The sequence below is a fragment of the Elephas maximus genome, chromosome 19 (assembly GCF_024166365.1).
Source record: "Elephas maximus indicus isolate mEleMax1 chromosome 19, mEleMax1 primary haplotype, whole genome shotgun sequence".
NCBI lineage: Eukaryota > Metazoa > Chordata > Mammalia > Proboscidea > Elephantidae > Elephas > Elephas maximus.
Window position 1 is genome coordinate 21845214 of NC_064837.1, and position 23972 is coordinate 21869185.

At 44.0% G+C, this 23972-nt stretch overlaps 1 protein-coding gene and 1 long non-coding RNA gene across 2 annotated transcripts in view; one reads left to right on the forward strand and one right to left on the reverse strand.

Moving 5' to 3' along the window:
• Positions 1-20897, forward strand: part of SLC6A4 (solute carrier family 6 member 4) — a 52744-nt gene extending 31847 nt beyond the window's left edge. Inside the window, exons 7-14 of the mRNA XM_049859763.1 lie at positions 223-326; positions 3837-3964; positions 6606-6718; positions 7692-7823; positions 9203-9302; positions 11324-11424; positions 16502-16669; positions 19271-20897. Coding sequence (XP_049715720.1) covers positions 223-326; positions 3837-3964; positions 6606-6718; positions 7692-7823; positions 9203-9302; positions 11324-11424; positions 16502-16669; positions 19271-19345 — 921 coding nt within the window. The 3' untranslated portion in view covers positions 19346-20897. The remainder of the gene's footprint in view (positions 1-222; positions 327-3836; positions 3965-6605; positions 6719-7691; positions 7824-9202; positions 9303-11323; positions 11425-16501; positions 16670-19270) is intronic.
• Positions 81-11252, reverse strand: LOC126062328 (uncharacterized). The gene is made up of 5 exons (XR_007514011.1): positions 11142-11252; positions 10620-10874; positions 3734-3919; positions 2859-2980; positions 81-296 (listed from the first exon to the last, which is right to left on the reverse strand). It is a non-coding gene; the product is annotated as an uncharacterized LOC126062328 (long non-coding RNA).
• Positions 20898-23972: the final 3075 nt, after the last annotated feature.

Consider the following 23972-nt stretch of genomic DNA (forward strand, 5'->3'; position numbering starts at 1 on the left):
GGACAAGCATAAAAACACAGTTGAGACCATTGGGTTGGTTGATGCCTAAATGACAGGAAGAGAAATCACATCTGTTTGCATTTGATATGTGGCTGTCCTCAGTGTGAGCCTTGAAAGCTGGTTTCCTGCCGGTTCCTCTGTACATATGAAGACATGAGAGGCACCCACCCCACTCGCCTCCACGCCCCCACACCTCCGGCCCTTACCTCTGCTGTGTTCCAGGTGTGGGTAGATGCCGCAGCTCAGATCTTCTTCTCTCTTGGTCCTGGCTTTGGGGTCCTACTGGCTTTTGCTAGCTACAACAAATTCAACAACAACTGTTATCAGTGAGTATCTGGGATTCCCCCAAGCAAAGCTTCAAAGTAGGATGAGCGGAAGGTGTCTGGTCTAGAGACAGACTTGCAAATGGAAGCAGTGGCCTAAAACCTGGCCAGGCTCAGGCTGTAATGAGACCGAAGATCCCTGACCAGTTCGCCCTGGGCCAGACCCCCGGCCAGACCCCCGCCCAGACGTAGCCTCGTCGGAACTGCTCAGACGCTGAGAGAGGCCCCCAGGCCGCTTCCATTTTCTGAGTCCCTGAATATGAAAAACTAATTCCTTAAAAAATTCCAAGGCGGGTTTACAAAATTTGCAGCAAACATTAAATGTTGAAATTTAACTAGTTAATATGTTTAACACCAAAAATTACAGTGTGGTAATTTATGTACATATACACAGAAAGTATGATGCTTGAATGATTTTAACTGACAAAAAATACCATCATTTTTGTGGCAAAATCTCATTCCTGAACTTTTTTTTTTGCCATTAAATCAATTCTGATCCTCGTGTGTAAGAGTAGAACTGTGCTCCATAGGGTTTTGTTTTAATTATTGTACTTTCAATGAAGATTTATAGAACAAACTAGCTTCTCATTAAATAATTAGTACACATATTATTTTGTGACACTGGTTACTAACCCCACAGCATGTCAACACTCTCCCTTCTCAAGCTTGGGTTCCCTGTTACCAGCTTTCCTGTCCTCTCCTGCCTTCTAGTCCTTGCCCCTGGGCTGGTGTGCCCCTTTAGTCTCATTTTGTTTTATAGGCCTGTCTAATCTTCGGCTGAAGGGTGAACCTCAGGAGTGACTTCATTACTGAGCTAAAAGGGCGTCTGGGGGCCATACTCTTGGGGTTTCTCCAGACTCTGTCAGGCTAGTAAGTCTGGTCTTTTTTTGTGAGTTAGAATTTTGTTCTACATTTTTCTTCAGCTCTGACTAGAACCCTCTATTGTGATCCCTGAGCAGTCGTTGGTGGCACCATCTAGTTGTACTGGACTCAATCTGGTGGAGGCTGTGGTAGTTGTGGTCCATTAGTCCTTTGGACTAATCTTTTCCTTATGTCTTTAGTTTTCTTCATTCTCCCTTGCTTCTGACAGAGTGAAACCAGTGGGGTATCAAGATGGCCGCTCACAAGCTTTTAAGACCTCAGACACTACTCACCAAAGTAGAATGTAGAACGTTTTCTTTATAAACTATGTTATGCTTGTTGAGCTATATGTTCCTTGAGACCATGGTCCCACAGCCCTCAGCCCAATAATTCAGTCCCTCAGGGAGTTTGAAATGTGTCTATGGACCTTGTATTGTACAAGTTGTGCTGGCTTCTCCAGTATTGTGTACTGTCTTACCCTTCACCAAACTTACCACTTATTTATTGTTCACTTAGTGTTTTTTCCATCCCTACCCCTCCCCTCCCTCATAACCATCAAACATTGTTTCTTTTTGTGTATAAACCTTTTAATGGGTTTTTATAGTAGTAGCCTCATACAATATTTTGTCTTTGACTTATTTAACTCAGCATAATGCCCTCCAGATTCATCCATGTTCTGAGATGCTTCGAAGATTCATCATTGTTCTTTATTGTTGCACAGTACTCCACTGTGTGTATGTACCATAGTTTGTTTATCCATTCATCTGTTGATGGGCATCTAGGTTGTTTCCATCTTTTTGCTATTGTAAACAATGCTGCAGTGAACATGGGTGTGCATATGTCTATTCATGTGACCACTCTTATTTCTCTAGGATATATTCCTAGGAGTGGGATTTCTAGATCATATGGTATTTCTATTTCTGGCTTTTTAAGGAAATGCCGTATCATTTTCCAAAATGGTTGTACCATTTTGCATTCCTACCAGAAGTGCATAAGCATTCCAATCTCCCCATAGCCTCTCCAACATTTGTTATTTTCTGTTTTTTTGATTTGTGCCAGTACTGGTGGGGTGAGATGATATCTCATTGTGGTTTTGATTTGCATTTCTGTAGTGGCTAGTGATCACGAGCATTTCCGCAGGTGTCTGCTAGCTGTTTGAATGTCTTCTTTGGTGAAGTGTCTGTTTATTTCCTTTGCGCATTTTTAATTGGATTATTTGTTTTTTTACTGTAGAGGTATTAGGTTTTCCTGTACATTTTAGAGATTAAACTTTCATCAGGTTTGTCATTGCCGAAAATTTCTTCCCAGTCTGTAGGTTTTCTTTTTGCTCTTTTGGTGAAATCCATAGGGTTTTTGTGTTTTTTTTTTAAAATAATATTTGATTGATTTTTTGATGAAAATTTACTTAGCAAATTAGGTTCTCATTTGACAGTTTCCACACACAAATTGTTCACTGACATTAGTTACATTTATCACAATCTGTCAACAACATTCCTGAATTTTTGACCAAACAGGGAGTGTTGCAGCAATTATGATTTAAATATCATTCATCATCTTTAAACTTAACTTTGTTTTCATGAATGTTCTATCACAGTTGGCAATGTCCAACAATCTAATTGTGCTGTTCATTAAAAATGACAGAATTTATTTTTTAAAAAAGAAGTTCACATGTACCATGGGCAATATGGTGTTGTACTAGTCCTGAAGTTGTATGGTGACATCTTCTTTTAAAAGTGTCAGGGTATCTCCATGGCAGTCTTGTGACTTCATTTACAGATAATGTCAAAAGTCTAGATCTGGAAAAAAAAAAAAAAAGTCTAGGTCTGAATAGTCAAATGCATAGAGACCAAAGTGTATTAGTGGTTACCAGAGGTGGGAGGGAGGGGAAAGAGGAAATCATTGTTTAGGAAGCATTGAGTATCTGTTCATGGTGATGGAAAATTTGGGTGACGGTTGCACATCATGATTCATGTGGTCAATGTCACTGAATTATACATGTAAAAAATGTTGAATTGGCAAATGTTGGCTTATGTATATATTTACCACACACACACAAATGTCTAGATCTGAGGACTTCACAATTGCGGGGCCAAGGTCCCCTTCTGGTCCCCACACCAACCCATGCCTCAAAACAAGATTTGTTGGAAACGGAGAAGTCTGAGCTGTGGGACTGCAAACAGCTGAACGCTCTGTTACTAACCAAAAAGTTGGCAGCTTGAACCCACCCAGAGGCACCTTGGAAGACAGGCCTGGCAGGCAATCTGCTTCCGAAAGGTCACAGCCTAGAAAACCCTGTGGAGAAATTGTACTCTGCACAGCTGGGGTTGCCATGAGTCAGAATTGACTCGATGGCAAATAACAACAACAATGAGCAGTGCTGTTTCAAAACAGGAGCATCTCTTAAAACAACCTGTAACCTGCTGTTCCCCCCATGCCATGCCCCCATGTGCTTAAAAGCTGATCTGACCTGCATGAGAGACCAGGGCTCTGGGAGAAAGGAGAGGGACAGCTGGACAGGCTGGAGGCCTCTTGAAGCTCAGCCCACTCACCCTTGCAAAGGCAGGCCAGTCTCGGGCAGGGCGGTGCACAGACAGATGGTCCTTACACTCCTGATCCTGGAAATGTCTCAGCTACCTTGATTTTCTACCCCAGAGATGCCCTGGTGACCAGCGTGGTGAACTGCATGACGAGCTTCGTTTCGGGATTTGTCATCTTCACAGTCCTCGGGTATATGGCTGAAATGAGGAATGAAGATGTTTCTGAGGTGGCCAAAGACGCAGGTAGGACCTCAGGTTCTGTTTAGGTCCCTTGCTCCTATCGAACTGGTCTGGCCCGAGTTTCTCTTTGCTGCTCTTTGGAACTTTGCAAATATCTGACTTTTAAGTTATTTTTTTAATGAACATGAAACAGGGAAATGGACTGTCCTATATGTATTTTTTTAATAGATTTTATTTTTTTTTAGAACAGTTTTTAGCTTTACAGAATTGAATTAATTTTAAATGTTCCTATTAAATTCTTCAGAGGTTTTGGTGAAACTTACTCTCCTGGACAATGTTCTGCTGCTATCCATAAGGTTTTCATTGGCCGATTTTTTCAGAAGTAGATCTCCAGGTCCTTCTTCCCAGTCTGTCTTAGTCTAGAAGCTAAGCTGGACGTTCAACCATTGAAGATAGTGAAGAAAGGAGTCCAAACCGCACTGAAGGCACTGGTGAAAAACAAGGCTTCAGGAATTGACGGAATACCACTTGAGATGTTTAAATAAACAGATGCAATGTTGAAAGTGCTCACTCGTCTCTGCCAAGGAATTTGAAGACAGCTACCTTGCCAACTGACTAGAAGAGGTCCATATTCATGCCCATTCCAAAGAAAGATGATCCAAGAGAATGAAGAAATTATCAAACAATATCATTAATATCACATACAAGTAAAATTATGCTGAAGATAATTTAAAGATGGGTGCAGCAGTAGATGGACAGGGAACTGCCAGAAATTCAAGCTGGATTCAGAAGAGGATGTGGAATGAGGAATATCATTGCTGGTGTCAGATGGATCCTGGCTGAAAGCAGAGAATACCAGAAAGATGTTTACCTGTGTTTCATTGATGATGCAAAGGCATTCGACTGTGTGAATCATAACAAATTATGGATAACATTGCAAAGAACAGGAATTCCAGAACACGTAATTGTGCTCATGAGGAACCTGTACATAGACCAAGGGGCAGTTGTTAGAACAGAACAGGGGGATACTACATGGTTTAAAATCAGGAAAAGTGTGCATCAGGGTTGTATATTTCATCATAATTATTCAATCTGTATACTGAGCAAATAAACTGAGAAACTGGACTATACGAGGAAAAACGGGGTATCAGGATTGGGGAAGACTCAATGACCTGTATTATTCAGATGACACAGCCTTGCTTGCTGAAAGTGAAGAGAACTTGAAGCACTTGCTGATGAGCTTCAAAGACTACGGCCTTCAGTATGTATTATACTTCAACATAAAGAAAACAAAAATCTTCACAACTGGACCGATAAGCAACATCAAGATAAACAAAGAAAAGATTGAAGTTGTCAAGGATTTCATTTTACTTTGATCCACAATCAACTACATGGAAGCAGCAGTCAAGAACTCAAACGTATTGCATTGGGCAAATCTGCTGGAAAAGACCTCTTTAAAATGTTGAAAAGCAAAATGTTACCTTGAGGACTAAGGTGCACCTCACCCAAGCCGTGATAATTTTAGTCATCTTATATGCATGTGAAAGCTGGACAATGAATAAGGAAGACCAAAGAAGAATTGATGCCTTTGAATTATGGTGTTAGCAACGAATATTGAATATAACATGGACTACCAGAAGAAGTCTTGGAAGAGATATAGCCAGAATGCTCATTAGAAGCAAGGATGGCAAGACTTCATCTCACATACTTTGGACATGTTATCAGGAAGAATCTGTCCTTGGAGAAGGACATCATGCTTGGTAAAGTGGAGGATCAGCGAAAAAGAAGAAGACCTTCAACAAGATGGATTAACACAGTGACTGTGACAGTGGGCTCAAACATAGCAATGCTTGTGAGGATGGCACAGGACCAGGCAATGTTTCATTCTGTTGTACCCTATTTTGTCTCATAAGGTCACTGTGAATCAGAACCAACTCAAGAACAATAACAACAGTGCCCTGGAGATCTCAACCTTTTCAGACATTCTGGCCAAGGCATGGCCAGGGCAGCTTCCTGGCACCTGGTGTACTATGGGCCTTGAATACACTATGGCCTAGAAAGTATGACTTGGGTGATTGTCTTAAAACCAGTGGGTTTGGGTCATGAGTCTAGATGACCAAGTCCAGTAAGCAAATGATTAATAATCCTTAGAACTTCCCTTTATAGAAAAATAAAGGATAGCTGACACTGCCCACTGCCACTCTACAGTGCAGTGAGGTTTTCATGGAAAAAGAAAAAGGCAACAGATACTGAAAAAGAGGCGATGGGGTCTAATGGGTGGAGTCCCAGGGCTTTCCTGCCAATACGCTGTGTGTGTTTGGCCTGATAGGGTGCTCTGACTCCTCTCTCAGGAAAGAGAGCACCCCTAGCTAGCCCATGAGCAGTTGAGGACATGTTCCTCACACAACCAAAGGGGACTTGTGACTATACTGAAATCAGTTTAATATTTCCTACTTCTCTGGAGCTAAAGACATCAGAGGGTGCTAAAGGCTGTGGAACTTTAGAGATATCTACCCTGGCCCTGAAACAAAGCACTAAATTATGATATAATAGAAATTATTATTGTGTACAACTTTGCTAGTCTTAGGGTCTCAGGTCTGTTTCCATCCCTGACATAATTGTTGGTGTGGTTGAGTTTTCCTTTGTGACATCTCTGTAGTGCAGGTCTTGGTGACCACTCCTCTTCTCCCCCCCTCTATCTCAGGCCCCAGCCTCCTCTTCATCACGTATGCAGAAGCCATAGCCAACATGCCAGCATCTACGTTCTTTGCTATCATCTTCTTCCTGATGTTAATCACGCTGGGCTTGGACAGCACGGTGAGTGAATGGGGAGGGAAAATGGCTCAGGGGAGAACCAAGAGAAAGAGGAGAAGGAGGAGGAGAAGGAAGCTATATCCATTCTTCCCCATCTTGCCCATCCTAGGCAGAGTTGGTTGCTCCCTCCTGGGGCTCCCCAGCCCCTTGTTCACTCCTCAACGACAGCATTCAACACCCCTTAGGACATTACAGTCTTTAATGGGATAAGGTGGACAAAGTGTCCATCACAGTCCGAGCTGCAGCATACATAAACAGTTATTCTTGTGCACTGCCCCTTGACCAGATGGTGGCCCCTAAATGCCAGGGCAAGGTCAGTCTTATGTCTCAGTGCTCTGCCTAGTATTTGACCCAGTGCCTTGCACCGGTTAGGGTGAAGTGAGTCTTGACTGGAGTAGGCCCGTCAAGTTGGTTCCAACTCATAGCGACTCTATGTATAACAGAACGAAACACTGCCCAGTCCTGCACCATCCTTGCAATCGTCACGCTTGAGCCCATTGTTGCAGGCACTATGTCGATCCATCTCCTTGAGGGTCTTCCTCTTTTTCAGTAACCCTCTACTTTACCAAGCATGCTGTCCTTCTCCAGGGACTGGTCCCTCCTGATAACATGTCCAAAGTACGTGAGATGAAGTCTTGCCATCCTTGCTTCTAAGGACCATTCTGGCTGTACTTCTTCCAGCCAAGGTCTCTCCAAGTCCTTTAGAGCACCTCACAAATAGAAGTTCTGTCCATGTGCTGTATTTTCTTTCCTGGATTTTCTCCATAATGGGTCCCAAATGTGTAAAAAGATAAGTAAACTTCCTGATGCTTTTGTGGGCCAGTGAGTCTGGGGAACTGGTCATGATCAGCATGACTGGCCATTCAGCAATCTTCCAGACCCTGGCATGATTCCCTACCTCCCTCCTGTTCACTGTCCTGGGAGGTAACAGACTTGCCCCAGAGCCTGCACTGTGACCATTGCGTCTCCCTCTCAGTTTGCAGGCTTGGAGGGGGTGATCACGGCTGTGCTGGATGAGTGTCCCCACATCTGGGCCAAGCGTCGGGAGTGGTTTGTGCTTGGAGTGGTCATCATCTGCTTCTTTGGATCCCTGGTCACCCTGACTTTTGTGAGTACCGTGGCCCTCACCTTTGAGAGGTCCTCCCCTAGGGCAACAGGCAACATGACTCTACAAGAAGGGGTTACATTCCTTCCATCCCACACGATGCCCTGGCAGTGCCGTGGCTAAGAGCTTGGCTGCTAACCAAAAGGTCGGCAGTTCGAATCTACCAGCTGCTCCTTGGAAACCCAATGGGGCAGTTCTACGCAGTTCTACTCTGACCTATAGGGTTGCTATGAGTCAGAATCGACTTGATGGCAACAGGTTTTAGGGCCAAAGGAAGGGGGATTGTCACTGCTGCTAAAATTCGTCATCAAGGATAAGAAGAAAAGTTGATTCTGGCAATATCAGCTTGTAGGATTCGTGCATGGAATCTGGAGGCTCTTAGCATTTTACAGCAGATCCAGCTAGATTTCAGGCTTGGCAAAACATCTTGATAAGATCTAAGATCTACTTCCCCAGTCTATTTTCATTACTTAAGGCTGCTTTCATGGAAATATTGCCCTGAAATGTAGAACATCTGGAGACTGGCATCTCGTGTTAGCAATAATGTCAACTACAGAGAATTTGCAATGGTAAAGAAATCAGACCTCTCTAGCAATTTTTTTAAGTAGCTGAGGCAAAGATTGTCCATGTGCACAGGTAGTACCCACACACATCCTAGGCTTGTGTCCTCCTGACTCAAGGCAGACTTTGTGGATACGTGTCTTCAAATCTTGACCCCATCGGTTATGGAGCTTCTGTGGGATGGTAGGGCTCTGAGCAGGGCAGGAAGGACTCATGAGTCAGGACAGAAGGTGTGACTGTGACCAACATGCTCAATGTCTGTTATCATGGACGCTCGTTGGAAGTTTCAGTCTTGAAACACCAGGATTCTACAGGGTAGAGTACACAGTAGGTATATAGTAGATAGAAAAAAAGAAAGATGAAAATAGATCCAGAGGCCACTTGGAGTTGGACACTTCAAACTTAGTGGGGAGAGGAAACAAGAAGAGAGTGTTCCACGGGGTTAGATGGAATCTGGCCCACACTGCAAAGGCACTCTGGGAGGCAGGCTCTGGGATACTTATATTAGGTCTAGAGTGGGAATTTTTCAGAATTATCCTAAGAAGCTTCTGCAGTCTCTGAGTGGTGTAAACAGCTAATGCACTTGGATGCTGACTGAAAGGTTGGAGGTTTGAGTCCACCTAGAGGCACCTTGAAAGAAAGTCCTGGCAATCTTCTTCTGAAAACTCTGTGGAACAGAGTTCCGCTCTAACACACATGCGTTTGCCATGAGTTGGAATCAACAAATGGTTAACTGGTTAACAAGCTTCTGCAAGCGCCTATAGTAAGGAGGTGGCAGTGCCTCAGAGGGCCCTTAACGAGGCTCATGTTCTCATTTCCAGGGAGGAGCCTACGTGGTGAAACTGCTGGAGGAATATGCCACGGGGCCCGCAGTCCTCACCGTCGTGCTTGTTGAAGCAGTTGCCGTGTCTTGGTTCTATGGTAAGATGCTTCCTTCAGCTAGCTGCCATCTTTTCTACACCAGGAGAATAGAGAAGGGCTGATTTCATCAAAGAAAGGCAGGCACAGTTTATAAGACGTGACCTCCTGATGGGCCTGTAAAATAATCTCGGCTGACTGCCTTCTTCAGAATTAGATCATTTCTTCCACACCTTGTACAGCAAAGTGCCCTTGCTCTTGAGAGAACTTTTTTTTCCCTTGTGGGTTTGGATGTTTACCCAGGGGAGACAGGTTGGGGCGGTTCCGTATAGCTGAAGATGGTGACTAGTTCTAAGAATTGGAAGGAGAACAAACAACTAGTGCACCGTGAACACATTTCAGAGTGTACAGAGTACTACTGCTATAGCGGTGGCCCCAAATTTAAATTTTACAAGCAAGAGCTTCCTCCAGAGCCCTGAGAAAGAGCCTAGGGGCTTACACTGTAAGGAAGAGGCAAAAATGTGCTATTTGGGTATCTACCCTGGTGAAATCTCAAATCACCCCCTCTGATTCTGGGATAAGGAGCCCTGGTGGTCCAGCGGTTAAGCACTCAGCTGCAAACTGAAAGGTCGGTGATTCGAACCCACCAGCTGCCCCAAGGGAGAAAGATGCGGCAATCTGCTTCCTTAAAGATTTTAGTCTTGGAAACCCTATGGGGCAGTTCTACCCTATCCTATAGGGTCGCTATGAATTGGAATCAGCTCCACAGCAATGGGGATTCTGGGATAGAGTTTGATAAGGGAGAACTACTGGGGGTGCAGAGAGTGCCCCTAACACGGGCCCATGGGCAGGGGTCCCAGAGCCCTCGGGCGACAATGGAGACAACATGGAATGAAATGAAGAAAACCAAGCTCAGAGAAGCCTTATTTCACCTTTAAAGTCAACCAAAACCAAAAGAAACCAAACCCGGTGCCGTCGAGTCAATTCTGACTCATAGCGACCCTAGAGGACAGAGTAGAACTGCCCCATAGAGTTTCTAAGGAGCGCCTGGCGGATTCGAACTGCCGACCCTTTGGTTAGCAGCTGTAGCACTTAACCACTACACAACCAGGGTTTCCTTAAAGTCAACAGGCTAGGCTAAATAAGATACGTTATTTCATTCTAAAAATATGTTTATTTTCCTAGGTTCTACGATAAAGCAACTTTAGTATGGCTGTCCTTATGCATAAGCTGAAGGCAGACCCACATTTTGAGTTGCACATGGGCCCACATGGTGGTTATATTCTGCCTTTTGTTTGCTGGTTTGTTTTAAAGACGAAATCCTCCCTATTTCTTCAGCAATTCAGAGGGCAAAGTTCAAAGTGTGTGAATACTACAGACCTGCCCGAGGACGTGCTGGGTGCTCTTGGTTCAGCAGCCACAGGCACCCTTCCCCTTCTCAATTTCTCACCAGCTGGAGTCCTCGGCTCTCACTTCCATGCCAGTTACTTTTTATAGAAGAACCTTCATCTTGATCTGACATATGAACGGGCGATATTGTGGTTAACGTGTTCCTTTGAAAGTTTCCAGAGCGTGGTCAAAGTCAGTCTCTGTTGGGCGGGTTCACTATTTGTTGACAAAACTCAACTTTCTTTTCTAGAAGAAAAGTAAATATGCAAAAGTAAGAAATAAAATACACATATATAACAAAAGTAAATATATGTATATATATATGTGGATATAAAAATATACATATAAATATATGCTGAGATCTTAGAAAAGCAGTGTGGGTGGGGACTTGAGGCCAGCCCCCGTACTTTATGTATAAAGAGCTTTACTTGCTATAAAAACGCAGTTTTGTGACAAGTTCCCTAGTCTCACTTTCAGGCACCTCCTATGGAGAAATCCCAGAGCTGTTGTTACCTTTGACCGGGGCAGGAATTCCAACTCTCTTCCTCCTTTTCATTCCCAATGCGGGTCCCGGTGACCCTGACTCCTGATCAGGGGTAGGGGACAGGCAGTATCCGCTCTCACAGTCAGTTTCTCTCTCTCTCTCTCTCTCTCTCTCTCTCTCTCTCTCTCTCTCTCTCTCTCGGGTGATTCAGGCGTCACTCGGTTCTGCAGTGACGTGAAGGAAATGCTCGGCTTCAGCCCTGGGTGGTTTTGGAGGATCTGCTGGATGGCCATCAGCCCTCTGTTTCTCCTGGTAAGTTGTAATTTCCCTTCTCCTTCTTGCCCTAGGGAAAGATTCACCCTCAAACACTTATCAAAAATAAATTTTATTTAAGTGTAACATGTTGTAAAAAATGGGGGCGTGGGGACGTCTGACCTCCTCTCTCCAACTGTTTTGCCAATTCGGCACCAGCCATCCCTCCCGCGGCACTCTCTCCTCCTCTGCTAGGTTCAATGAGTCCTTGCAATGGCCACACAGAACTCATAGGTCATGCTCACAGTTAGGAGGTTTATTAGGGAAGTAGCAGGTTACAATTCAGGATCAGGAACGACTCAGGATACAGTGCTTCAGTCAGGACAGCTTCTCTCCCTGGCCCTCGGGCTGTCGGCCCCTCGGCCCATCGGCCCCTCAGCCCCTTGGCATCTCAGCCTCTCAGGCCAGCCTGACCTCTGCCCTGCTTGAGCAGGTGCTACCAAGCTCTTTAGCTCCATCGATAAGTGTTCAGAAGCACCCCACTTTGCCAGGAAGCCTCAGCCTGAAGACACTCATCTCTCTCACTCCACGGGTCAGCTCATCCACTATAATCACCTTGCTCAGTGGGCCAGGAAGCCCACCACACTATCTTACGGAGGTGTCCTGGTCCTGCTGCTGCTGTATCTCTGCGCTGCTTCTTGTCATCTTGTGCCTTCTCTGGTATTACAGCTGACTCTCTCTGTCTCCTGAGTCTAGGACGTTCTCAGTGCAGGGACCTGAGGTCCAAAGGATGCACTCCATTCTCAGCTCTTCTTTGTTGGTGGTAGTAAGATCCCTTCTTTCTGCCTCTGAGATGGCTCATTTTAAGCCTAGAGGGATGGCAAAACTGACCAGTGCCCTCGTTAGAATTCCATACACCTTGTTTGCATGGTCCCACCCCCACAAGGGTGCCATGCACATTATTCGCGTTATTAGCAAGCTGTCCGATCCCCTTGGTGGGCCACAAGCACCTTGTTTGCGTAGTCCCACTCACTTGGTGGGAGTTAGAAGACCATGGTGAGAAAGGCCATATAAAAGCAATACACCACAGCACACACATAGATACAGAAAAGTATGCAATCTAAGTGTACAGCTCAAATCAGACACACTTATGTAACCAGTTGCTGTGATGTCAGTTCTGACTCCTGGCGACCCCGTGTGTGTCAGAGCAGAACTGTGCTCTGTCGGGTTCTCAGTGGCTGATTTTTCAGGAGTAGATCACCCGGCCTTTCTTCTGAGGTACCTCTGGGTAGACTTGAACCTCCATCCTTTTGGTTAGCAGCCAAAAACATGACCAGTGCCTCAGAAGTCCCTCATGTGTCCCTTCCCATTCACTTCCCTCCCCTGCCCCCCGGCCCATAGTTAACCCTTTTTCTGACTGCTAACACCATCGGTAGCCTGGGCTTCAGTCAGTGTATTACATCACTTCCCTGCTCAATGAGAATGAGAAATAACACTTACTAAGCACTTATACCCACTGCTGACTCACAACAATCCTATGAAGTAGTTATAATGGAGGCTTAGAAAAGTTAAGCAAAGGATCCAAGGTCACACAACAAGCCAGCTTTTCAAGACCAGGGGCGCACATCAAGGCCTTGGGAGCGGTCCTGGTAATTTTGTATTTATAATTTTGTGTTCTTTTTCTTGAAGGGGGCCCTCACAAAAGCCCTGAAGTATAAATCTGAGTTAAAAGTAGAATCCATTTATTGCCAAAGGACCTGGGTGGGAGAGTTCACTTCCAAGTGCTTCCTGTGCCCAGGAGTGCTCAGTACTCACTTCCTCCTCCTGAACATGCCCCTGCGCTGTTCCTGGTATCGCCTGAAGCAAGACGCTTGCCCAAATGTGGATGAGCCCTCTGCTAATATCTCAAGTGTGGTCTGAGGCAACCTGAGGTGAAGTGACTCTGTGTATTTCCACAGGGACTATTCAGTTCCTTCCTTTATCTGTAACTTCATCTTGGGGCCCTCTTGACTACATGGAGTCCCCGGTGCAAACGGTTAACGTGCTTGGCTGCTAACCAAAGGGTTAGCAATTTGAGTCAACCCAGAGGCACCTTGGAAGAAAGGTCTGGAGATCTTCTGAAAGATCAGCCACTGAAAACCCTATGGAGCAGTTCTGATCTGACACACTTGAGGTCGCCGTGAGTCAGAGACGATCAACGGCAACTGGTTGGTTTGATCTTTTAGAGTCAGAAAGGTTTTTAGGGTGTTCCTTCAATTCATTTCCAGCTTATCTGGAGCTGGGCCATCCCGTTTTGTCTTAGAATATCTCGGCCTTTGGCATACACCTAGCTTTTCCCCTCTTTCAGAATGGCCCTTTTTGCATTCTGTTTTGATGTTCTTGGGGCAGGCCTTTATTTTTTGTACCACCCACACATCTCAGTGTTAACTTACACACAATGTGCTCATTCTTGCTTCTGTGACTCTGCCCACCGAACCCCTCCCTGACTTCCATTCCCCTGGGAGCCAGAGGTTGCCAGAACCAAAGCCCACTCTTGCCTCAAGCGCCAAGTACTCTCAGGGCAAAGTGGCCCCCACACGTACTTTGGACTCCAGCTCTCCCTTGGATCCAGTCGCTGATGCTTTCAGGTAGATTTCTTAAAATTATTTTTTAATCAAGAATTTTTAGTTGTGGGAGGGTGGGTTTGAACAACCTAGCCCACCATTACCTGAAGTGGAAGTCCTCACACAAAAGGCCAGTGCTTCTCCGTAATCTATTTAAATTCTTTGTTTTTCAAGGGAAGAAGAGACATTGGATTAGTTCTTTGAGGGCAGAAACCATGTTTGTTTGTTTACTTTGGTCTCCTCACGGAGTGAGGACATGATGTCCAGGGCCCAGGCTTGGGTGAGGCAAGTGAGCCACTCACCTCCGTGGTAAAATTTAAGAAGGCGCCAAAAAACTGAATCACCAAAATAAATAATACTCAATGCAATATCTTTTTTTAAAAATCAAAATTGATGCATAAAAAAATCCAGGATGAACAAAATATCAAAATTTTAAATGAACAAAGGACCTGCCCCGTCCTTGCATGAATCACCTCACTTGCCTTACCCTAATCCGGCCCTGTCAGATCCTGTCTTTCTAAAATACTGCATTAAAATGTAGTTTTATCTTGATAACTGAATTTTTGGCACCCCATTAAATTTTGCCCCAGAGGTGAGGGTCTTAGGTACCGTACCCTAGTCCTGGCCCTGAGACTTCTGGTATTTTCATTTCTGTGGACTTCAGGTAAACTCTTGACGCCCAGTCAATAGGTTTCTTTGCCCGACAAAACCCAGGTACAGATTGGGCCTCAGGCACATTATTCATGATTCCCACGATGTTCCTTTTACCCACCTCCTCTGGAGACAAGAGCTCAAGTGCCTGATTGAGACAAATCTGTCTTCCAATTCTGGAGTTACTTAACAGATCCCCTGCTCTGGGCTTTTTAAGGCTGCTTTATGGGGTTTTTGGGTAGGTAAAGACAGCACTGGGTGGGTTACGTGAAGAGTAGTAGCTTACTAAAAATACTCTTTTTCTCTGAAGCCAAATGACAAAAAAAGAAAATATCATATATGAGCAAGGAGAGGCTGGGACACACGAAGGAGTTTCCAAAGCAGCCGCTACTGGCCATGCCAAGAGCTGAGCCCTCACTGAGCGGAGTTAGATTGCACCTGACGTTAAGATGAGACAAGTTACAGCAGAGATGGCACCTAACCAAACCCTCTCTTTCCCTGTTCCAAAATTAGCTTCCTTTGTAGCTGGGTCTGGTGGTGAGGGGAGTAAGTCAGTAAAGGGGGGTGCGATTGGCCAGGCTCCTGTTTTGAAAGCTTCCTTCTGGACTTAGGATAACACTGCTGAGAAGATGGATGTGTGTATAACAATTTCCCACTTTATTACCTGCAGACAAAGGGGGAAAAAAAAGATATAAACAGATGTTCAACCCACGAATAATTTACATTACTGTCTTCTCTATGACTATGAAATAATAAAATAAAATTAAATCAAGAACGATGATGATTTCGGCACAGTGGTTACTAGGCAAAAACTGATATTTACACTGTCTCTGTAAAACAAACTAAAAAAAAAAAAAACAGAACAAAAAACTCACAAGATGAGTATTGGAAGCACACTGTGGAATTTTTCTTGGCCAAAGTTTTCACTAAATTTTTAAGTAAAGTGTTTTTCACCTCCATAATTTCTTGCATTATGAGGACATGTGGCAGGTAGTCATTCATTGTTGGGATGCCTTGTGGCAGAGCTATCTTTGTTGAATCCCCAGGCTAATGAGCTTAATGCAGAACAAGAGCTCAAGAAAAGGAACACATATGTAGGAGCCTTTGTCCTTTGCAGCTCTTGAGAATCTTATTATCTCTCCTGGACATAAGGTACCTTTCAGCTGACCCAAACCATCACAGCTGAAATGCAAGAGGAAATGAAAACAAAAGCGAGAGAAATATGAGCCCCTAGGACTGGCAGGGTTTCTGGGTAGGACTGGCAGGAGGTTCCTTGGGTGATACAAACGGCTAAGAGCTCAACTACTAGCCCATAGGTTGGCAGTTCAAACCCCCCCAGAGGCGCCTCGGAACACAGGCCTGGCAATCTTCTGAAAGATCACAGCCTTTAAAACCTTATGGAGCAGTTCTACTCTGCACACACGGGGTCACCACGAGTAGGAATCAATTGGAGGGCAACTAACAACAACAACAGGACTGGCAGCGGCTGTGGAGAGATTGTCCAATCTAGTCCTCCACTGTCTGGCAAGATGGAGTCCAAATCACTCCCAGTGGATGCCAATCTCCTCTCCTTTCCAGAGCACTGCACAGAAGGGGGCGCTGTATCTTCCCTAAGTAACATTCTAGGCCTTGGCAACTGCCCTCCAGGAGCTGAGATGGGGGATAGGGAGGAAAATTCAGATAAGCACCTGGCTGTCTTACTTTTGCAGCTTAGGTACAGAAATTGGTGAATTTTGTATGTTAGCGTTCAATCTAGGATATATCACGTTTTGGAAATTTCTTGGAAGTAGCTCTAGCATTTTGTGTTCTTGGTATCAGAACTTGTCTCTTATCTGCATGGATTTAGCTAAGATTTTAAATGTTTCTTGGAATTTCTGTTTTAGTTCATCATTTGCAGTTTTTTGATGAGCCCCCCAGAGTTACGGCTCTTCCAATATAATTACCCCCGCTGGAGTGTCATCTTGGGTTACTGCATAGGAACGTCGTCTTTCATCTGCATCCCTACATATATAACTTACCGGCTGATCACCACTCCAGGGACCTTTAAGGAGGTATGCGTGTTGAGACTGGTAATGGTAATGTTTCTGGGAGAAAAGGGTTCTCTTGTTAAGACCATCACATGAAATTCACCAGGAGGCTGTCAACCTTAGATATTTATATTCCTATGCCATCGTCTCTAACATCCTAGCTGTGTATGAAATTTTGTTCTGAGTTTAAAAAAACAAAAAGACTAAGGGAAAGGTAAATTTCTTAACTTTTTTGGGCCCTCGTCATATACAAGGTTGGAGTTTGGGGAGCGAGCCACCATTACTGCTGTAATTTGGAGGCTGTCGTAGGCACTTGCAGCCTGGATGTCTCAAGGTGGGAGTCATCCACTGGATTAGGTCATTGTTGCAGAATCCCCCTAGAAACCTGCACAAAGAAGATGCCCTTAATAAGCAAGTGTTCATGAAGACATCAACAGGAATCCATTTTTTAGGTTAGCGGGTTATCACCTTGCAGTAGGCCAGAGCCTGGCAAATTTTGAGAGCAAGAATAGTCTGGCTGCTGGAATGCTGACAAAATAAAGAAAACAAAATTGGGCCTGGCATTTTGAGAGATAGGCAGCCAGAAGAGCAGCAGAATGGAGCCTAGGGCACACATGTTCTTTATAATGTTCACTCCTGGCCTTGCCCCACCACACATATACCTTAGTGCTCCCATCTGTCTCTGCCCACCATAGTGCCACTCAAGGCCACTTAGTTCCTGATTAGCTAGACATACTTCTGTTTAATCAGTTTTGAGTTCCATATTTATCATGAGAGTGGACCACACCAAAACCAAGCTCATTGCTGCTGAGTTGATTCTGACTCACAGCCACCCTATAGAACGGAATAGAACTGCTCCATAGTGTTTCCAAGGAGCAGCTGGTGGATCCGAACTGCTGACCTTTTGGTTAGCAGCCGTAGCTCTTAACCGCTGCACCATATGAGGATGGACAGTTTGTGAAATTTTGCTTTCTAACGACTTAGTGTGTCCTAGTAGCTGATGCTATGAGTCGGAATCGACTCGACGGCAGTGGGTTTTAGTGGAGTAGCTGATGAGCACTGCAGTAACTTTTTTTTTTTTAATGGATTTTTAGTGTGAGATTTTGGTGCTTGAATAATAAGGTCATGAGTGGCACAAAGAGTACAATTTTGTGAATTTCATGAGCTGAGAACGGAGCTTTCTGAATTCCACAGGTCCTGCTCAGTCTAAAATAAAAGGGACAAGTAGCAGAGCTTCACCTAGAATTAATAAATCAAAATATGCTTTCAGATCCAATTTTGCCTCCTTACCATACGGGCAGACTTTGGGCCATCAAAAATTTTATTAAGTAACTTAATATTTTTCTAAGCATCTGTGGTGCTGCTGGTTTTCTTTCTCCACATCCCTGAGCTGCTTCATGTCACCCTGACACTAAATTTTCAAAGGTGGTTATACATTTCATACCCAAGACCGAACATATTTTGCAACTGTCTTAAAGCTTCTGTGTATTTCAGCTATTTATAAAGTAGATTCTTAGCCTTTTCCTTGTTATGCATACTATATCGACATGAGATTGCTTTAGGATTGATGACTTAAATGGCCACGTCTTTTAAATTTTAATTATGTAATAATTTGCATCACTGTGCAAACTAACTGGTACTTTTTTGCAACTGGATTAAATAAATCAGTAATGTTCTTGTCGTTACAGTGACTGGATGACAGTGTGCACTGTGGCTCTAGAGGAGGGCTTCAAAATTGTTATTCCTGGGCAATCATGACCAAGAAGGCGATACCAGAACAGTCCCCAATTTTTAAAATTTGGTTGATCCGGGATCATAACTGGAATGGGAAAAATTATGTCAAAGCCTTGCTAGAAACTTAACCACCCTCTTAGAAAACAAGGGCAGCATACATATTGCATAGCAACCAAATCTCTTGCCGGTTGGATTCTGCACAGTGTTGCAAATAGGGGTGTCTGGCTCAAAGATGGTGGCTGACTGTGCTGCTTTGAATGTGTGTTGCTTTCCTCAGTCCTGGCAATAATCCAGTCTCATGCCCTGAAAGGGCTCACTATGCCTCTTCCAAGTCTCCCATTCCAGGGCTATGACCTGTAATTTTTCCTGTTCTAGTTATGGCTCTGGATCACCCAAATTTAAAAAAGTTGCATCTGTTCACGTTTTGCTTTGTCAGCCATGACTGAACTGGCTTAAACCCATTCGAAGCCCTGCTCTAGAGTATATGCAGGTGTAAGGAGCCCAGCTGACGGGGTGGGGAACTGAAGTCCAGCATTCATTCTGCTCCCCAAGCCCTGTGTGGCTGCATGAAGCCTCCTCTGTCCAAGGTGCCTTTCCCAAATCATTCGAAGACATGTATAGGTCAGTGGAGGCCCACTGAAGGCTCCTGTTCTTCCCTTAGTGCCATAACGTTTTCTTAGTTTACAGGTGGTTGTAGTTTCTGAATGTATCATTTTTAACCATATTTGGGAAAGGATAAATTGGGAATTCCTTTCTTAAGGAAAGTCAACGGTAATATTCCAATTTAGCATTAAGTACCGTTTTGATACGTTTTATTATTAATGCTGAAATATTTTTGCAACCCTGTCAAATTACAAGAATGTTTATAACATCAGATTTTCTTCCCAACAGCGTATTACTAAAAGTATCACTCCAGAAACACCAACAGAAATTCCCTATGGGGACATCTGCTTGGATGCTGTGTAACATGCTTCGAGAGGAAAATGGCTTCCCAACAACCTCTTCCTCCACTTCTGACCTTGTCACACCTGGCCTTCTCCCCTCTAAGTGAACGAGTTTCCAGCTAAGCCTGACAATGGAAGGGTCTCCTTCACAGAGACACAGTCTCAAAAGGCTATGGTGCCCAGTCTCTTACGGCCTCCAGCCGCTTCTTTCAGTGAAATCTCCTGGACATATGACCACGTTGGACTCTACCTGCGATGCAGCTGAACTGGCTCGTTTTGGACATGTGAGGGTGTGTGTGGGAGGTGATGACAAGTGTCCTGTCATCTGTTACGTTAGGATTAGGGTCAAGTCTGTGAAAGCCTCCTGAATCATTTCTTGGTGTGATCATCGATATCTGACATCTGTTTCCAAAGGTGTCACTGCTCATGAATGCATAAACCACGTAGGAGAAAACAGGGATGCTGTCTTGCTAGCCATCCAGTTTCTGAGCAGCATAGAATTCTATAGCTGGAACCTACTAGAACCCTCTAACTCGTGTGTTGCTTTGGAGTCAGGAGTGGAAGATATAAGAAGCTACATGTGTATGTGTGAGCTTGTGTGCCTTTGTATACTGCTGTTTCAGTGTATCTGTAACCCTATTCCAGTTCTTTGGGCCCATTACAAATTATATGAATTTCCTGAGATTTTTCTTACATTAACAAATTCTACCCACTTACATGTGTATTGTGTGTTGTTATTTGAAAGGTACAATTATTACAAGATGTTCTGCCACCTTCTGCTTTTCCAGTGACACTACTTTAGGCCACACACTTTCCTTTATGGGCCAACCCTTAGCATTTGCTACACTTCAGTGCCATCTTCCTATCCCACTCTGCTAAGCATTCAAGAAGATTTTCACAGGCAAATCTGGCTTATCTTTAGCCACTGTGGCTTAGCTGTGAACTACTTTGAAGATGGATGTCAACACATGCGCTTTCAGTGTTCAGTTAGCCATCTGGTTTAAGCTCTACCTACTGCAAATGACTGAGTGTGACCGTTCAGGTTATTTTGCCTCGAGAAGAGAATATAAATCCAATTTTCACTTACCCCTAGGGTATATAGATCTGGAACCCTGACCATAAACCAAAAGCATCCTCAATGCAAGAGCAATTGGAGAGTCTGGGTTAGCCTTAAATGGATCTTCCTCTCTCCCCACCTCCAGCCACTCACTGCCCATGACCCTTCCTGTGATTATGTTTGTGAGCCTTCCAGATAATTTTCAAGACCGAGTCTAAGGTTGATTGAGTAAGGGCCAGTTAAGTGAATCACCTTTCACTCCACGGAAAGTTCTTAATGCCGAGCAAGTAAATTTAGCCTTTGGTGGCTTGTGACTCCCAGATGCCTAAGTAGAGAAGCAAATTCTACCTTGTAGTGTGAGGTTTTCTTATCAAAACCTTAAAGAGGGTAAAGTGCTTTTTTAAAATGATTAGAGTTTCACCAAGTCAGGTGTCAGATGAATATATAGGAACTTTGACAAGTTTTCAAACTCTACTAGACTGAAAAAAAAAAAAAAAGCTAAAATCTGTTTGTTTTGCATAGTTTGCATTTATTTGACCCCTATTTATTAATACTACTATGAATTTTTTTTTAAGGAAAACAAGAGTAGGTAGACAGATTTTTAAACTATCATTTAAAGAGCTTTTACATCTAATGTGGTATTTACATAAAAGTAAAAAATAAAAATGGAATGGTAAAATTATTTAAGGACTGAAGTTAATTTATTTTCTTGTGATTTTATCAGTAAGAAATACACAAAAGACTTATTTGTAAACTTTCACTTAAAGCACGATAAAAATTATTAAAAAAAATACACAAGAAATAGGCAAGACAAGACAAAGACATGAAAGAATTCGATTGACTATTAAAGGTTATTTCTTATACTGATGTACAACGAAGTCCAAAGAATTCATCTCCCAACTGAAAACTTACAAACCATTTAAAACCTATTTCATCTGTTGACTGGAATGCATACGAATTCACTTCCCTGGCTGTCCTGTCTGTGAAAAGATGGGTGCAAAGACCTTGACAAATCCAAAGCCAATACAATAACTCTAAAATCAAATAATGAAATCACAAAATAAGGCAAAAAGTTATTCTGCATGATGAGTCACTCCCTCTCCACCCTCTTTTTACTGAGTTTATTAATTTAGTACCACCAATCTCAAAATTTAAGTGTAAATCTGAATTTCCATTGAACTCATCCATCCTTAAAAAGAGATGTTTCTCCTGGAATGAGGATCATATTCTCCCGATAAGCAGGAAGGACTGAACTGGTGATATACCTGTTGTGTAATTTTGATTTGGAGTCACTATCAAAACAAAGCTTAAAACTATGGAATGCAACGGCTTAGCCACGCTGTTCTTACATGGGTCTTGGACAATGCTTGGCTATTCACTGTTACACTCAAGCCTGATTCCTTTCTTAGCATGCCTCTTTACTCATAAATCGACATCTGGTGCTTAAGATAGCAGAGCTGTTCGGAATGACTGTCTTCATTAAATACAAAAGTAATCACAGTATCTCCCCTCCCTTTTGGGGGGAGGGAGGGAAGGTTTAAAGTAAGGAGGGATGGAAAGCAGTGGTTTCCTCAGAGAGATTTTATGTTACAGCCATAAAATCAAAATAGTCCTATGCTAAGTGGCAAGAAGTTATTTCAAAGTCATTGCGGAACCACACACCATGTTTTAAAACAGAGAGTAACACGAAGGGCTCTTGAAGTGCTCTAAACCAGGAAGGTGAGCATAGAAAGTGCTTGCTTGGGAAGTACCCTGGTCATTAGTGCTGCTATAACAAAAATATCACAAGTCCAAGTTCAGGGTGTCAGCTACAGAGGAAGGATTTTCTCTGTGGACTCTGGAGGAAGTTCCATGTCCTCAATCTTCCCTTGGCCTAGAAGCTTCTCCGCGTAGGAACCTCAGGTCCAAAGGACACACTGTGCTCCCAGCACTGTTGTCTTAGTGGTACGAGGTCCGCGTGTCTCTCTGCTCGCCTCTCTCTTCTAATCTCAAAACACACTGGCTCAAGACACTATCTGATCTTGTAGATCTCATCAATATAACTACCACTAATGCATCTCATTACATCATAGTGATAGGATTTACAACACATAGGGAAATCACATCAGATGACAAAATGGTAGACACTCATACAATACTGGGAACCATGACCTAGCCAAGCTGACAGCTACTTTTTGGGGACAAAATTCAATCCATGACTTTCCACTCTTTGGCCCCCCCAAATTCATGTCCTTGCCACGTCCACCCCATCATATCATTGCAAAAGCCTTAAATCAACTCCAAGTCCAAAATCCAAAAATTCCTCTTCATGTGTGAAATCTAGAATTATTTGCTTCCAAAGTACAATGGTGGAACAGACACAAGCCAGACATTTCCATTACAAATGGGAGAAATTGGAGGGAAAGAAGGGGTAACAGGCACCAAGCAAGTCACCAGAACACATTAGCTCTCAAGGCTTGAAAATAACCCTCTGTTCTCTGAGACCATTTACACAATAGCCCTGCCCTCCAGACTGTAGCTATTGGCCACACTCTCCAGATTCTGAGTGAAGGGCTTCAGCTCCACCTTCCAGGCCCACTGGGACAGCAACTCTGCTCCCTTGGCTTTAGGCACACCATTCTCCTAGTCCACCTAATTGACGACTCCATCATTAGAAACACCAGAGGCCATGGCTCCACCCTTTGAAACCCCAGAGGTCATGGCCATACCTTTTGAGACTGAGGCAGCTTGGCTTCTTGTGTTCCTTGTCTCTCCAGCTTGTGCTTCCTGGTTTCTTGGCCTCTATGCTCTTTGGGCCTCTAGCCCACATCTGCCCTGCTGGGACAAGTGTTCCAAAGGCCTGTAGCTCCACCAGTAAGTGCCTGGAGGCACTCCACTCCGCCAAGAAGCCTCCTGCACACAGGCACTCAGCTCTCTCCCTCCGTTGGTCGGCTCCAGTGCCGCCTTGTGCTGGTCTCCTTGTTCCGCTGGTTTTGGTTCTGTGCTGCTGCTGGTCCTCTGCCAGTGCTGCTCCTCTGCCCATTCAGTTTCAAAACAGCTTCCACATTTTAGGTATCTGTTAGAGCAGCACCCCACTTTCCATACCAAATTCTGTCTTAGTCATCTAGTGCTGCTATAACAAATATCAGAAGTGGATGGCTTTAACAAAGAGAAGTTTATTCTCTCACAGCCTAGTAGGGTCCAAGTCCAAGTTGAGGGCATCAGCTCCAGGGGAAGGATGTGTTGCCTCTTGAGGAGGGTCCATGTCCTCACTCTTCCCTTGGCCCAGGAGCTTCTCCACGTAGGAACTTCAGGTCCAAAGGACACACTGTGCTCCCAGCACTGTTTTCTTAGTGGTACGAGGTCCCCATGTCTCTCTGCTCGCCTCTCTCTTCTAATCTCAAAATTTTTAACACTGGCTCAAGACACTATCTCATCTTGTAGATCTCATCAATATAACTGCCACTAATGCATCTCATTACATCATTAATGCATCATAGTGATAGGTTTTACAACACATAGGGAAATCACATCAGATGACAAAATGGTAGACAATCATACAATACTGGGAAACATGACCTAGCTAAGCTGACAGATGTTTTCAGGGGCCACA